This window comes from Vulpes lagopus, chromosome 1 (assembly GCF_018345385.1).
Source record: "Vulpes lagopus strain Blue_001 chromosome 1, ASM1834538v1, whole genome shotgun sequence".
NCBI lineage: Eukaryota > Metazoa > Chordata > Mammalia > Carnivora > Canidae > Vulpes > Vulpes lagopus.
Window position 1 is genome coordinate 5,099,121 of NC_054824.1, and position 18,056 is coordinate 5,117,176.

At 35.4% G+C, this 18,056-nt stretch overlaps 1 protein-coding gene across 4 annotated transcripts in view; it reads left to right on the top strand.

Annotated features, from left to right (window-relative positions):
- The window catches only part of REV3L (REV3 like, DNA directed polymerase zeta catalytic subunit), a 181,507-nt gene that overhangs the window by 153,046 nt on the left and 10,405 nt on the right, over positions 1-18,056 (top strand). For all 4 annotated transcript variants that reach the window (XM_041738555.1, XM_041738677.1, XM_041738625.1 and 1 more), the window contains 3 exons: positions 6,523-6,632; positions 12,826-12,940; positions 16,782-16,919. In XM_041738555.1, coding sequence (XP_041594489.1) covers positions 6,523-6,632; positions 12,826-12,940; positions 16,782-16,919 — 363 coding nt within the window. The remainder of the gene's footprint in view (positions 1-6,522; positions 6,633-12,825; positions 12,941-16,781; positions 16,920-18,056) is intronic.

Genomic DNA, 18,056 nt, shown 5'->3' on the forward strand with positions numbered 1-18,056 from the left:
CTCATTCATTTGGGGAATATGAATAATAGTGAAAGGGAATATAAAGGAAGGGAAAAGAAATGTTGGGAAATATCAGGAAGGGAGACAGAACATAAAGACTCCTAACTCGGGAAAACGAACTAGGGGTGGTGGAAGGGGAGGAGGACGGGAGGTGGAGGGGAATGGGTGACGGGCACTGAGGTGGACCCTTGACGGGATGAGCACTGAGTGTTTTTCTGTATGTTGGTAAATTGAACACCAATAAAAATTAATTAAAAAAAAAATAATAAAATAAACTAGGTATCAGTAACAGAAAGAGCTGGAAAATCCCCACATGTTTAGAGATTAAACACCACATCTCTAAATAACACATGGGTCAAAGAAAAAAAATTTTAAATATTTTTAACTAAAGGAAAACACAACTTATCACAGTTTGTGGGAATCGGCAAAAGTAGCCCTTGAGGGAAATTTATAATATTGAATCTGTTATTAGAAAAAAAAATCTAAAACTAATTATCTAAGCTTCCACCTTAGAAAACTAGAAAAAGAATATATTAAATCCAAAGTGAACTGAAGAAAAGTAATAATAAAAATTATATCAGAAATCGGGATACCTGGGTGGTTCACTAGTTGGGCACCTGCCCTTGGCTCAGGTCGTGATCCTGGGATCTGGGATCGAGTCCCGCATCAGAGTCCCTGCAAGGAGCCTGCTTCTCCCTCTGCCTGTCTCTCTCAGTCTGTATCTCTCATGAATAAATAAATAAATTTTTTTAAAAAATGTATCAGAAATCAATGAAATTGCAAACAAATCAATTGAGAAAATCAAAGAACCCCAAAGCTAGTTCTTTGAAAAGACTTAATAAAGCCTTCAGCCAGCCTAAGAAAAAAAGAAGAAAGAGGACACAAATTGCTAATATCAGAAATGAAAGAAGAGACATCACTTTAGGTCCCATGAACATTAGAAAGACAATCAAAGGATACTACAAACACAAATTTGATATCCTAGATGAAATGACCAATTATTTAAAAGTTGTAATCTGAAAAAAAAAAAAAAAGTTGTAATCTGTCAAAACTTACACAGAAAGAAATAGTCTGGAATCTCTGGGTGGCTCAGCGGTTTAGCGCTTGCCTTTGGCCCAGGGCGTGATCCTGGAGTCCCGGGATCGATTCCCACATCGGGCTCCCAGCATGGAGCCTGCTTCTCCCTCCTCCTGTGTCTCTGCCTCTCTCTCTCTGTGTCTCTCTCTATCATAAATAAATAAATAAATCTTGAAAGAAAGAAGGAAGGAAAGGAAGGAAAGAAAGGAAAGAAAATAAAAAGAAAAGAAAAGAAAGAAAGAAAGAGTCTGAATAGGCTTATATCTCTTAAAGAAATTGAATTAATAACCTTCCAAAATAGAAGGTACCAGACCCAGATGGGTTTACTGGTAAATTCTACCAAACATTTAATGGAAGAAATTTTACCAATTCTCTACAGTCTCTTTCAGAAAATAGAAGCAGAAGGAATACTTTCTAACACATTTTGTGAGGCCAGCATAATCCTAATACAAAAACCAAAGACATTACAAGAAAACCAGACACCAGTATCTCTCATGAACATAGCTGTAAAAATTTTTAACAAATGTTAGCAACTCAAATCCAGCAATATATAAAAACAATTATATACCACAACCAAGTGGGGTTTATCCCAGGCATGCAAGGCTAATATAACATTCAAAAATCAACTAGTGAGTTCCAACACATCATACACAGGCTAAGTAATAAAACCTACATGAGGGACACTTGGGTGGCTCAGCGACTGAGCATCTGCCTTTGGCTCAGGGTGTGATCCCGGAGTCCCAGGATCGAGTTCCATATCAGGCAGGCTCCTTGCATGGAGCCTGCATCTTCTATCTCTCGCTCTCGCGTTCTCTCTCTCTCTCTCTCTCTCTAATGAATAAGTAAATAAAATCTTGAAAAGCTACATGATCATAACAACAGATACAGAGAAAGCATTTGACAAAATCCAATCATAAAAACCTTCAGTAAACTAGGAAGAGAGGAACTTTCTCAGCTTTATAAAGAATATCTACAAAAAAACAAAACCGCACAAGCTTACAGCTAATATCATACTTAGCTATGAAAACCTTGAAGCTTTCCCACTGAGATTGGGAACAAGGCAGGAATGACCCCTCTCACCACCACTGATTTTCAACGTCATAGAAGAACTGGAAGCTAATGCAGTAAGACAAATAAAGGACTTAAAAGGTATACAGATTGGGAAGGAAGAAATAAAACTATCTTTGTTATATATGGCATAATTTTCTATATAGAAAATCCAAAAGAATTAACAAAAAATCCTAGACCTAATAAGCAGTTATAGCAGGGTTGCAGAATACAGGGTTAGTACAACAGAAGTCAGTCACTTTCCTGTATACCAGCAATGAACAAATGAAACTTGAAATTAAAAATGTAACACCATTTATATTAAGTACCCCCCAAAATGAAATACTTCAGTATAAATCTAACAAAGTATGTATGAGATCTCTGAGGAAAATGACACAACTAGTGAAAGAAATGCAAGAAGAGCTAAATAAAGAAAAGGAAAAATATTCCATGTTGATAGATAAGAAGACTCTGTATTGTCAAGATGTCAGTTCATATCAATTTGATGTATAAATTGAATGTAATCCTAGTCAAAATACCAGCAAGTTATTTTATGGATATTGACAAACTGATTTTAAAGTTTACATGAAGAGGTAAAAGGTCTAGAGTAGACCAGATAATTTTGAAGAATAAACTCCTAGGACTAACAGTACCTGACTTTAAGACTTATTATAAAGCTACATGAATCAAGGTAGTGTGTAGTATTGGCCAAAGAGCAGATAAATAGATTAGTGGAATAGAATAGAGATTACAGAAGTAGACCCACATAAATACAGTCATCTGATCTTTAACAGAGGAGCAAAGGCAATATGATGTAGTGAAGATACAAAAAGTTTTTTCAATAAATGGTGCAAGAAAGAGAACAAGAAAGAGAATCTAGACATAGACCTTATACCCTTCACAAATATTAACTCAAATTGGATCACAGAACTAAATATAAAACACAAAACTATAAATATAAAACTTCTAGAAAATAACAGGAAAGAATCTAGATGATCTTGGATTTGGTAATGGCTTTTTAAGTGCAATGCCAAAGGTACAGTGTATAAAAGAAAAGATTGATAAGCCGAACTTCATTAAAATAATTTTCTGCTCTGCAAAGGACACTCAGGTGTGAAAAGATAAAACATGGACTTGGAGAATGCAGGGGTTGGGAGCACTGACCCCCTATGGAGTCAAAAAAATCCATGAATAACTGTTGATTCTCCAAAATTTAACTACAAATAGTCCAGTAGTGTTAATGATAACATAAACAACACATATTTTGTATGTCATGTGTATTATATGTGGTATTCTTAAAATTAAGTTAGAAAAAGAAAAATATTACTAAAATAAAAGAAAATATATTTACAATACCATATTGTATTTATTGGAAAAATCCACATATAAGGGGACCCATACAGCTGAAGCCTGTGTTGTTCAAGAGTCAGCTGTATATACACCACATTTTCTTTATCCATTCATCTGTCAGTACACACTTAGGTTGCTTCCACGTCTTGGCTATTGTAAATAATGCTGCAGTGAACCTAGGGGTGCAGATATCATTTACAGGTATTGTTTTAATTTCCTTCAGATATATACCCAGTAGTGGAATTGCTGGATCACTTGGTATTTCTGTTTTTAATTTTTTGAGGAACCTCCACATTGTTCTCTGTAGTGGCTACACCAGTTTGCAGTCCCACCAGTGGTGACAAGGGTGCCCTTTTTTCCACATCCTTGCCAACACTCCTCTTCAGGGAATTTTCACCCTAAATATTTTTCTCATTATAACTTTTCAGGATCCCAACTAAACTGTAAAGCCCAGTTATTTTCCTTTTTTTTTAAATCCTCTTAGCTTGTAATGTTTGTAATGTTCAAACTGTAACCACTGTTAATGTTCAAAATGGAACCATCTGGCACAAAGTAGCAGAATCACTTTTAATTACCACTCCTTCCTTCCTTCCCTCTTCCCCCTCCTGCTGCTGAGTCCTTGGCCCTGCAAGGTCTTGGGGGCAGCTGCAAGAATTCAGACTCTTCAGTGTAACTAAAATAGGCCAGAGTAGGCAGTGGGAAGCAGACATTTAGGATCAGCATGTGTATGTCTCAAAAGCATACTTGACTCTGACACTAGATGGCTCACCCTTCCAGCTATTTGCCAGCATATATTTTAAAGTTTATCTTGTTTTGAAAGTGGCAACAGATGACATTGAATCTTTCATTCAAACTTGAATTTCAACTAGATAACATGATTTTTAAAAAATCTCAGGATATAGTTCATATTCTCAAGGTTATCTTTTTTTTTTTTTTAAGATTTTATTTATTTATGAGAGACGCACAGAGGTAGAAACATGGGCAGAGGCAGAAGCAGGCTCCCTGTGGGGAACCCAATGCAGGACTCATTCCCATGATCCTGGGATCACAACTTGAGCCAAGGCAGACGCTCAACCACTGAGCCACCCAGGCACCCCTCAGGATTTTCTTAATACCCAAATTACATTTCTGCTACCATTTAGTCTTTTGTTCATTTAATATTTCCTTTTAAAAGCAGCTATAAATAGCCTTTAAAACACATATTCAATCCTACATTTAATTCAGGTGATTCAGATTTCATAGTAAAAGGATAACTGTTACTGTTGTTTGCTTCTTAATACAAAAGTGCATGATTCTTATTTTAAAATTTTTAAAGGAGGGATCCCTGGGTGGCGCAGCGGTTTGGCGCCTGCCTTTGGCCTAGGGCACGATCCTGGAGACCCAGGATCGAATCCCACGTCAGGCTCCCGGTGCATGGAGCCTGCTTCTCCCTCTGCCTGTGTCTCTGCCTCTCTCTCTCTCTGTGTGTGACTATCATAAATAAATAAAAATTTAAAAAAAATAAAAATAAATAAAATTTTTAAAGGAAAGCTCCATTTATGCCAAAGGGCAATTTTCCCTAACCCTTAGCTTTTATGAGTTTAATAAATGAAGCAGCAGTCCTATGCTGGTATCTTTACTTAACTATAAAATATAATTAGTTCATCATATTTGTTAAGATCTACCATCCTTTTGTTAGCTTATGACATGACCTTTGTTTCACTAATCACTAATGAAAGTACCCTTGTTAGGGGCACCTAGCTGGCTCAGTTGGTGAAGCATGCAACTCGAGCTTGAGTTCAGGCCCCATGTTGGGTGGAGAGATCACTTTAAAAAAAAAAAAAAAAAGGTATCCTTGTTAGACATGTATCTGCTACTTAATTTAAATTGAACACTTGAGGGATCCCTGGATGGCTCGGCGGTTTAGTGCTTGCCTTCGGCCCAGGGCCTGATCCTGGAGACCCAGGATCATGTCCCTCATCGGGCTCCCTGCATGGGGCCTACTTCTCCCTCTGCCTGTGTCTCTGCCCCTCTCTCTCTGTCTCTCTCTCTCTCTCTCTGTCTCTCATAAATAAATAAATAAAATCTTTTTAATAAATAAATAAATTGAACACTTGATTTTCCATCATATAATGATACATTTTTCCTTGTATTCTGTATTACCTAAAAATTATATATAACCAATCGAGATTGAAGTTCAGACATTAACTTTTATGATAACTGAAGAAATTTATAACACCACAAAAAATTTTTTTAAGATATGCATACACACACACTCAAGCACATACATGGAACAATTTCCTGGCTAATTGATTATAAAGGCATATAAGGAAGTCCTTGAATAAACAAGGCTTATTCTTCCAGGAATCAAATGAAGCTTTGTACTTTGTTTTGCTTTTGGTGGGTTTTTATTTTAGATTTTATTTATTTATTCATGAGAGACAGAGAGAGGGAGGCAGAGATAGAGGGGAGAAGTAGGCTCCCCACAGAGTGTGGAGTCTGAAGCAGGTCTTAGTCCCAGGACCTTAGGGTTATGACCTGAGCTGAAGGCAGACACTTAACAAACCGAGCCACCCAGGCACCCCAAAGCCGCGTACCTTGTGTAAAGTGCAATCTGTTTTACTTACTAATACACTGACAGACGAGTCTGTGTATTGATTGGTTCCTTTCTTTAAATTCTTTACCTTAAGATGCCTCGGTGGCTCAGTAAGTTACGCATCTGCCTTCAGCTCAGGTCATGATCCTGGGGTTCTGGGATCAAGTCTCATGTTGGGCTCCCTGCTCCATGGGGAGCCTGCTTCTCCCCCTGCCTCAGCTGCTCCCCTTGCTTGTACTCACTCTCTCTGTCAAATAAGTAAATCTTTTTTTTTTTTTAATTCTATACCTTATTTTCTTCTTGAGTCCTTATAGAAAGAATGACACAGAAGATTGTTTTCTTTTTTACATCCTTTTCTCTTTGTTTCATTTTTAGGAATATTTAGTAATGAAAATTAAGTATTCTATGTTAAAATATATTGATTTATACTAAGCTATGTTAAGAAATTACTTCCGATGTGTTTGTACCAACAGGTTGGTGATAGTATTGTTCACAAAGCCAGAGAGACCTTGGAGCGAGCTATTAAACTGGTGAATGATACCAAGAAATGGGGCGCTAGGGTTGTATATGGAGATACTGACAGGTAATGAACTTTCTGCTTTGGGAATCTCTTCAGATGCTCATTCCAGTGTTTCAAATGGCTTAAGGGTAATCTTTCCTAAAAACAGAATTCTCCTTAAGTCCTTCCCAGTCCTTACGATTTTGTGATCAGGATTAGCACAAGTCCTGAATTAACAGAAAATTTAAGTGTCCTGAGCCACAGACTTGTAGAGATTCCTGTGGCATCCCTGTAGGTAGCCAGGTAGATAACAATCTGCAAAAATACTATATACACAAGAGTCTAGTCTTTAAAGAAACCGCTTTTAATGTGAATGATTCCTCATATAGCTGCAGCCCTATGAATTTAAATATCTACCTTAATTTTGAAAGATACGTGCCAAAGCTGTGAGTGGTTAACTTTTCACTAGGCCCCAAAGTATTTTTAACCTTCTACAAAAAGTGCATATAGGCAGATACAGTTTACATTTGATTCCAGAGGGCTCACAGACTTCCTGAAGCCCATCATTCATGGACTGGCAAAGGATAGGACTGCCTCTGAGTCCTGAATTAGTAACTTTACCCTGGGTGCTTGCTTTGGTATTCATCAGGGCCCAGTTATTTATGTAACATCTTATTTGTATGACTTACTAAAATTCTTCTAGAACATAGGTATTATGCAAACTTCTTAGAGTCTGATATTCTTTTCATATTGAAGGCTTAGAGTTACCGTGATCGTGCTAAGAGCACTTGTCTCAGGAGCTCTGATTACTTTACAGCCCAACAGAGCAGTAGGAGATAATGCTTCTAATCATTAAAAACAGCTTCTAGGCAATCTTTAGATAGTATTTAATCTTCGCCATTTATTAATGCACATAAAATCAGTATAATTATATTAATGCTGAATGAGACCTTGCCTCATATAGCAGCTGTTTCATTACTGGCAGGTGGGGATACTTTCAAATTATCCAGGTCCCAATTATCCATAGTCTCTACTCTTCCCCATCAAAAGCCACTCCTGAGTATTTCACTGCCCTGTAAAACCACATTTTTTTTTTTCTTTTTGTAAAACCACTTCTGTTGAGTGGTCCAGCAAAATAAAAGTTGCTAGAACATAGCTTTGCACCTTGTTAGCAGAACTCCTTGCAAAATACTTAGGGAAGAGGACAAAGTTTTTTTTCTTGGTTTTTTTTGTTTGTTTGTTTGTTTGTTTTTTTGTTGTTGTTTTTTTTTTTGGAAGAGGACAAAGTTAAACATTTAAATTGTTGAGCTTAATTTAGGGTCATACATGTCCATAGTTGATAACACATACAGAGAATCAGAAGTTGGCATGATTTTGATTGTAGTTAGTTGAGCTGTTTAGCCTTTAAGATCTTGAAAAATTCAGGGACACCTGGGTGGCTCAGTCAGTTACTGACTTTGGCTCAGGTTATGATCTCAGGGTCATGAGATTATGCCCCGTATAAGACTCCACCCTCATCATGGAGTCTGCTGTCCCTCTGTCTGCTCCTCTCCTGCCACTTTGGCACTCACCCTCTCTCTCAGATAAATAAATAGAATCTTAAAAAAAAAAAAAAAAAAAAAAAAAAAAAAACCTTTAAGAATTCAAACCAAAAAACACAAACTCACAGAATGTCAGAACTGAAGAGAACTCAGGTGCTATTCAGGTCAGCAGTTTTCACATTGTTGGGAAAAACCATCAGAGACACATTCTCAGGTGTTGCCTAAAAGCAGATTCCCCAGACAAGAAACTTGTCTAAAATCATCCAACTAGTCAGCAGTGATGCCATAAATCAATACTTAGTGCTTTTTTTATTCCTAGCTGGTACTTACTCATTGTCAGAATCCACAGGTATTTTGATTCTAATCAAAGAAATGTGTTCACAGTATTCGAGCTTTTGCTGTCCATTCACTATCTGATTCATTCAACAAATGTTTATTGAAATATACTGTATGATGGCAAGTCACTCTAGAACTTGCATTATCAATAGGAACGGTATCACCCTAACAGGGTACAAATTGGTTCCTAGGAAGCAAAACTTAAATAGTACAATGTGTTTGGGCCCCACAAGGTTCAACCCCATCCAACAATATTTTTTAATCCTTAGTAATTATTTTCTCTATTAAATTACTTTTAACTTTTCCTTTGAGAATACAATAAAAGTTTGAGAAACACTGCTTCAGGAATAATAATGCTTAGTAAAGTGAATAAGTTCTTAACTGAGAGGCGATCTGAATTCTCTTTTCTAGCTATACTCCTGATTGTATGGTCATTAACAAATCACTTAGCCTCTCTGATCAGAATGAAGGAAATCTGATAGATGATGGTGAATGACCATTGCCTCCCTCCAATTTCAAGACTGCTAATTTTATGAATCTTGAGGTCTAGCTAAGGGAAATCAGTTACAAAAACGTCAAAATTAGTGTTCGAAGTGTTTCTCTTTCTAAAGCAGTTAAGTGTAGCTACCAGTTGTCACTTAAAAAGTTATTACAGTATTATTAACTAGTGGTTCAAACAATTATTTTATAGAATAGTGCTTCGCAATCATATTTATTGCACCCTAGTGGGATATGATCTACTCCCATCATCTAGAGTTCTCTAGAATCTCTTGGGTCAATTATACTCAAATTTTTAAAATATTTTTAAAAAAGAATCTCTTGGGAAATTCATCTGAGTATAATGGAGAAAGGCCTCCTAAGTTATTCTAATAGCCCCATTCACCCCCTACCGTGTGACAGTCACTGTTCTATATGTATACTTGAATCTCCCAACACAAAGATAAATGTTCATTTAACTAGATTAAAAGCACCAGTGACAAACTCATTTTAAAACATTTTTCTCTTTTTGTAGGCAAATCACCTCCATTCTGTTAAGTGACCTTCCCTTAGTCTTGGCCACCTGTCTTGAAGCTTAGCTAAAATAAAACTGGCCAAAACAACATAGATGGACTGAAACCCACTAACTACTGGGTAAAATCTCATATATATACCCTCTAATAATAATTTTTAAGCTCTCAACTCCATCGAAGTATAATTTTTAACAAAAAAGTACACTATTTTTAAAAAGAAAATGCACAGTGTATACATAGTTCATTATACACATGTATAGATCTATTTGACCAGTCACCACCTCAGTTAGGGTGCAGAATATTTTTATCAATGTAGAAAGTTCCATCTACCCTTTCACAGTCCCTCACTTTAATTCCCTACCACCAGGCAACCACTTACCTGATTTCTATTACCACAGCTTAGTTTCTCCTGTCCTAGAAATAAAAGTGTGTACATAGGAACTTTAATTTCAAAGGGTCTTCATCATCACTGTGCCTGACCATTTTAAGCATAGTGATCTTTTAAAAAACAGAAGTTTGGTAGTTATACCTCAAATCAAACATACCCTTAGCATATGACTTAACAATTCTACTCCTGGATAGTTACCTAAATGAAATTTAAATTTAGGTCCACACAAAGACTTGATACAAATGTTTATTGCAGCTTTATTTATAATAGTCCAAAACCACAAACAATACAAATTTCCACCAAAGGGTGAATGAATAAACAAACATGGCATATCTATACAATGGAATACTACTTGGCAATAAAAAAGGAATCAGTTACTGTTACTTCAGCAACATAGGAGAATCTCAAAAATATGCTGAAAGAAGCCAGACATAAGAGAGTACACACGGTATGGTTCCATTAATATGAAATTCTTAGAGGGGGGAAAAAATACCTAATCTATAGTAATGAAAAGCAGGTCTTCTGTTGCCTATGGCCAGGAGTGGAGAATTATTACAAAAGAGTACAGGGGAATTTTGAGGGGTGATGAAAATTTCCTTAGTTTTTTAAGGCTATCATAGATTTAGTGGCTTAAACAACAGAAATTTACTTTCTCATAGTTCTAGAGGCTTGAACTTCAAGATCAAGTGTTGGGAAATACGGTTTCTCTTGAAGCCTCTCTGTTTAGCTTGCAGGTGGTCACCTTCTTTCTGTGTCCTCACATGACCTTTCCTTTGTTCATGAGCATGCCTGGTGTTCTTGTATATTCAGGTATTCCCTATTTACAACACCAGTAACAGTAGGCTCATCCTAACCACCTAAGTTAGGGCCTCCTTTTAACTTAATCACCTCTTTAAAGGTCCTATCTCCAAGTATACTTGGATTCTGAGGTACTGGGGTTAGGGCTTCAGCATATGAATTTTAGGGGGACCCAGTGCAGCCCATAACAATTCTGTGCATTTGTCAGCATGGAACTGTACACTTAAGATGTATTCGTTTTATTATATGCAAATTATATCTCAGCAAAGTTGATTTTTGAAAATCTTTCAAAAGGAGATTTTAAAATCTATTTTAAAAATAAAGCTTTACTGATAAAATCAGATGGGCCTAACAAAAAAATATTATAGAAAGCTTCAAGTGTTTCAGAGTATATTAAAATTTAGATCTTAATCTAAATTTTATTTTATTTTAAAGATCTTAATACTGAATAAATATTCATTTTTCTTAAGCTTTTCATATCAGACTCTAAATACTATCTCCAGTATTGGCAAAGCAAGAGCTTTTCCAAAGAAACCATCCAAATGAGATTTAAAGTCCAATATAAAAACATTTAAGAAATATGAGATTGGTTTATGTGGCCCCAAGACTAGGAATAAGAATCTTAAGGTCATGTTTCAAAATATTTTTCATTTCTACTATTTAATATCTTTCCATTAAAATTATAAGTGAAGGGGCGCCTGGGTGGCTCAATCAGTTAAACATCTGACTCTTGATTTCAGCTCAGTGTGGAGTCTGCCTGAGATTTTTCTTTCCCTCTCTGCCCTTCCTCCCTCCCTCCCTCCCTTTCTCTCTCTCTCTCTCTCTCCAAATAAATAAAATTTACAAAAAAATTATATGTGAAGATCAACTTTATAATCTCCCTTTTTAAAATATATTTATTGACCATTATTTCTGTTAGTCACAGATTGTGCTATTATAAAGTTAACTAGATTATGTTAGAGAAAAATACCCAGTGCTTTTAGTTTTTTGGTTTTGTGGTGTTTTTTGTTGTTGCTTTTTTTTGGTGGGGGGGGGGGGTATGATTGATTGATTGATTGATGAGAGACACAGAGAGAGTGAGTCAGAGACCTAGAGGGAGAAAAGCAGGTTCCCTGCAGGGAGCCTGATGTGGGACTCGATCCAAGGAACCCGGCCGCCGGGATCACATCCTGAGCCGAAGGCAGACATTCAACCACTGAGTTAACCAGGTGTCCTGGTATTTTGTTTTTATTGGGGTTTTTATTGTTTTTTGTTTTATTTTTTGTATTGCAGGTTTTTATTTATATTAGAAATCCTTCATTCTTGACCTGCATATACTGCCGTTGGAATTGTACATTAGAAATAATGTTTCCAAAAACCAGATTGACCATATCTTTCAAAAAATATTTTTAGTGTATACCATTTACCCAGAAATTTCACTGATAGAAATTTGTTCTAAGCATACAATGTAAGTTCTTTCTATATAAAAGATATTATGCTAGGAGAGGTATGCCAAATTATCATATATGAAATATTAGCAAAAGAATTTAACCAAATTTCAATGATGGAAGTTTAGTTAAATTATAATCTACCCATACATTGAAATATAGTACAACTGTTAAAATAATGTAAAAGAACTAAGTGACATGGGAATGTGTTAAGATGTACAATTAAATTAAAGGAGAAAATTATCCAACAATAATGATCTGTGATCCCAAATGAGAAGAGATTTACAGGTATACCCAGAAAGGTTTGTAGTACCTTTTTTCTGAATGATAAGATTAGGTGGTTATTACTCTTTATGTTTTTTTCTAGCATTTCTTCAGTGAACATATATTACAAAATATATGTGTGTCTTTTTTAAGCTGGGTGGTTCTAGAAGGAAATTTCCTCCCATATCGCAAGTAATCTTTATAATCACATTCTCTCTTATTTTATGACTGATGTAATTTTATGTTCTATGAAGCCATTATTGTCTAGGAATCACTCCAAGACGTTTTTGGCAGCTCTGATAGCTGAGCTTATCTGAGGTAGCCAAACTAGAAATGTTAGATGTGTTAAAGATCTGTAATAAGATATACAAAGAAAGTGTAGTAAAACTAGAAAGCAACTTAATAAGGAAGAGTAAGGGGGGTAAAGTTCTTTGGTATTAGACTGTTAGCCAGAAAAGTTACTCTTGATGAAATTTTTTGTTACAATGACTTCCTTGTTTTTAATCCTCTTAGTATGTTTGTGCTACTGAAAGGAGCCACTAAGGAGCAGTCTTTTAAGATTGGTCAGGAAATTGCTGAAGCTGTAACTGCTACCAATCCTAAACCAGTGAAATTGAAGTTTGAAAAGGTAAGAGAAATGTAATTAATGCTAGTAAGCACATAAAATTCACATACCTTCTAGAGATTTTGGACTTGCACAATACATTTTTAGAATCAGTAACAGTATATGGGTCTACAAGGTGTTAAATTATTTTCCCTTAGTCTTGTGCAATTTTCTCAAAAATTTTTTAGTAATGTCTTTAAAGAAAAAGGTTGTTCCAGTTGACTATTACTGTGTAACAGACCACACCCAAACATAATGGTGTAAAACAGTTACCCTTTTTATTATGCTTACAGATTTTATGGGTCAGGAATTCAGAAAGGGTACTGCACAGCTGGTGTTGCTCCACAATGCCTAGGTCCTTAGCTAGGAAAACTTAAAGGTTGAATGAAGGTGATCCAGCCAACAGCTAATGGCTGAAATCACCCAAAGCTTTGCTCACTCTAATGTCTAGGGGTTGATGCTGACTCCTCTTTGGCACATCATCTAAGGCTGTCAGCTGGGACGCCTACACTGACTGGTCTTTCCCTGGGACATGTGTTCTTCCTCATAGCATTATGGGACTGAGTTCCAGGAATGAGCATCCCAAAGAAAAACAGACAAAAGCTGTTTTGCTTTTTATGACCTTGTCCCAAAGTCACATAGCCTGTCTAGATTTAAGAGAGAACATAGACTCCCATCTCTTAACGGGAAGAATGTCAGAGTCACACTTGTTAAGACCATGTAGGATGGCAGATATTATTTCTTTGGACAATACAGTTTGCCATAAGGACCTTAGATTTTTCACTTTTACTTTAGATATCAAATATGTATTTAGTTCTTTCTATATAAAAGATATTATGCTAGGAGAGGTGTGCCATGCAAAGAAGCATAATACCCAATCCCACTCTCTAAGAGCCAGTAACCTAAAAGGAAAGATTAGACTCTTTTATTTTTAACTTACAGAAGTCTCATGAGAGCAGTCTCCCTAAACACTGCAAGAGCACAAATAAAAGTCCTCCTGGGCTGAATGGGGAAACTACGTAGGAGGTAATATTGCACTGTGCCTCAGAAAATAGTTAGAATTTCAGTAGGCAGCAATGGGGCTGCAGTCATTCTGCATAGAAGAAAATGGTATATAGGAGAATATGGAGTTGGAAAAGTATAATATGGGAACATAGAGTACAGGGAGAGTGTCTTGAATACCAAGCTAAAGTATTTAAATTGATTAAGAAAAGTTTATCAAACAAGAGCATGACATGATCAAAGCTGTGTGGGGAGGACTGGCCCCACAGTGGTATACAGGATGGATTGGGAAGAGGAGAATCTCAAGATAGGATGCAACCTGTATAGCCTGAACTAGGGAAAATAAAGGACAACTCAAGGGATTGAGAAAGAAGGATGAGTAGGAGTTTAAAGTGGTTAATTTAAGAGAACAGGTGTGAAAAGGGTAAAAATACCTACTTTGAAGCAAGAATTGTGTTTGGAGGACTGGATATGGTATCTGCCTTGAAGAGTGAGCATTCTAATTGGTGCAGAGACGGGGAGAACAGCTAGAAAACAGAGTGCTGTCCTAGAAGTATAGACAACATGCCTTGGACACTCAACCCATCTGGCAAAGTGAAGAGCATGACATTCTTAGAAAATAACACCAGACATGAAAATGTACCTGATATACAGATCATAGACCTTAACATAAAAGCAAAAACTGCAAAACTTCTTAAAGAAAATAAACATTTCTTTAAAAAATAAACAGTTAAGGATTATGATTTATATGTTCATGAATATTGGTCTGTAGTTTTTTTCTTGCTGGCTTTGGGACCAAAAAAAAAAAAAAAACTAGTTTCATAAAATGAGTTGGAAATGTTTCCATGTATGTAAGGTTAATACAATTATTTCTTTCTTAAATGGTTGATGGAATTTACCAGTGAAGCTCTTTGGTCCTGACATTTTATTGGGAGTGGAGGGCATAAATTTTTAATGACAAATTAAACATCTTTAATATATATTGAAATATTCAGATTTTCTTAGGCCAGTTTTGATAACTTGCAGTTGTTCAAAGGAATTTGTCCATTTCTCCTAGGTTATCAGATTTAGTGGCATGAATTATTTATATATGCTTACTGTGATTTTGAGATCTATAAGATCTTTAGTGGCATCCCTCCTTTCAGTTTTAATATTGATAATTTGTTTTTTCTTTTTTCCTTAATCAGATGATCAATCTAGATAGAGGTTTATCCATTTACTGAACTTTTTTGAAGAACCATTTCATTAATTTCCATTCCTTACTATTTCTTTCCTTTTACTTACTTTGCGTTTAGTGTGCTTTTCTTTTCCTGTCTTAATTTAGAAGTTTGAATCGTTGATATTAAATATTTTTTAATGTAAGTATTTTAAGATACACCTTTCCTTCTAAATACTACTTTAGCTTCGAATTTTGGTATCTTGTATTTTCATTATTCATTTGTTTCAATGATAAAGACTTACATGTCATTTAGAATTGTATTAAGTTCCAAACATTTAAGGATATTCTAGAAATCTTTTTGTTACTATTTCTAATTTAATTCCATTGTGGTCAAAAAACACACTCTGTATGATTTTAATGCTTTTAAGTTTATTGAAATTTGTCCTTTGGTCCAGCCTATGGCCTATCTTAGTGAATATTCCCCGGTGACCTTAAAAGCTATCTATATTCTGCTTATTGAAATGTCCTATAACTGTTACTTAGGTTAGTAGTGGTGGTATTGAAGCCTTCTTAATGATTTTTTGTCAATTTCTAAGAGGTGCTAAAGTCTCTAAGTGTATAATCATGGATTTCCATGTTTCTTCCTTGTTATCCTGCCAATTTTTATTTCATACATTTTGAAGTTTTCTTATTAAGTATGTACACATTCAGGATTATCTTCTTGATAAATTGATACTCATATTTTTGATATTTTTCTTGAAATCTGCTTTTTTGGTATTAATATAACCACTCTAGCTTTGCTTTGATTAGAATTAGCATGTGTATCTTCTTCCATTTTTATTTTTAACCTTTCTATGTCCTTACATTTAAAGTGTACTTTTAGTAGTTTATTGCTGTGTCTCACCTTTTGATCAGATCCAATCTGATCACTTCTGCCTTTTAATTGGGATGTTTAGACTCTTTACATTTAGTGCAATTATTGATAAAGCTTGGGGACAGAGGAAAGGACCGATTTGGTAGCATTAAGAGGATGGAGGGCACACAACGATTAATCTAGAAACTTACCCAGTAGATTAATCCATGCAGTGTTGTTCACTGGAACACTATTTATAATACCAAAAGATTGGAAACATCCTAAATGACTCACAGTAGTAGGTAACTAGTTAAATAAATTTCAATACCCTCCCATAATTGACTACTGTGTGTATCTACAAAATAAACTTAGCTTTCTGTACTAGGATGGGATGCTCACCAATATACATTATTATTAAGTTAAATAAGCAAAGTACAGAATGACATATAATGTAAGCTGCCATTATGTGTATAAGTTTCTCTGGAAGGGTACACAGGAAATCAAGAATAGAGGATGCCTCCAGGGCAGGAAAGTAGAGGTAGGAGGACCAGGGCTTTTCATTGTATATTCTCTTATAACTTTAATTTTGTACTTAAAACTTTTAAATATGTAGGTGTTGAAGTAATTCAATTGTTTAAATAGATACGATTGATGGCTTTTGAGAGAACAGTGCCAGCTACAGCAGGGGCAAAATTTGGTAGTGCATACAAAGGAGTTAAGTGGTTAGAAAGTAAAGACAGCTCATTTTGTGTGTAATTAATATTTGGTTAAAGAGAGAAAAAGACATAAAAATAAGATATCCATGGTAGGGGAAAATGGTTATTGAGAGGCATTTTGTTAACCCATTGCAGGTATATTTGCCCTGTGTCTTACAAACAAAAAAGAGGTATGTGGGTTACATGTATGAAACACTGGATCAAAAGGACCCGGTATTTGATGCAAAAGGAATAGAAACAGTCAGAAGAGATTCCTGCCCTGCTGTTTCTAAGGTAAATTTTATTTATCTTGTTTTCATCTTTAAGAAATAAGTAGCTAAGGAATCTGGTGAAAATCCTTAAGCACACATCACGGTTCTCCCCCCCCCCCCCCCCCCCGCACAGCCTCAGTGACTATGTATAACTATCAGTGGAGGAACTATATGTGATTTGTGAAAATTTCATTACTAATGAAAAGAACTTACTTGATTTTAGTCCTTAGTTTCTGACTTCTTCCCATGCCTTACTTTTTATCACAATTACTAAAAAATAACACATGAACTTGATAAGAATTTCTGATCTATCACCTGGAGATGATAATATGTTATCATATAACAACACTCAAAACCTAGGGAGCAGGATAAAGAATCTAGGGACAGAATAATTTTATAAGTAATCCATTCTAGATAAACTGAAATTTTATTTACTTGAATGATTAAATACTAGTTAGAAGGATTTCTGAACAGTAGTACCATAAATTACCTAAATTTCTCAACCACAGTAATTTTAACCATATTTTATACTTTTTCTCTATTCAGGCCCAGATTCCTTCTATAATAAACCAAAAATAAGTAGTATAAATGGAACAGTACTCTACACACTGAGTTCTATAAGGGTATAAAAAGCACAATAGATTGTTGTCAGTGTCAGTATATTATGCTATATATATATATATATATATATATAATGTTATGTGAATTTGAAATATTATTTAATACTAGTTTCTGGAAGAGATACCATCCAATGCATTCTTTCTCCGAGGGTGGAATCATACTTAAGCCAAATTAGCAAAACTAAGTGAGTAAATATGTATTGGTTTCAGTATTCATAAGATATAGAACTTTCACTTAGAACTAATTTAATTCAATCCACTACATATATCTACTGCATGTCCGTCATTTACTAGTAGAAACATTTCTAGCATAGAAAATTCTATCACAGGGCAGCCCTGGTGGCTCAGCGGTTTAGCGCCGCCTTCAATTCAGGGTGTGATCCTGGAAACCTGGGATTGAGTCCCACATCAAGGCTCCCTGCATGGAGCCTGCTTCTCCCTCTGCCTGTGTCTGTGTCTTTCATGAATAAATAAATAAAATCTTCTTAAAAAAAGAAAAGAAAATTCTATTGCAGCTAATATATACTTATTGACACTAT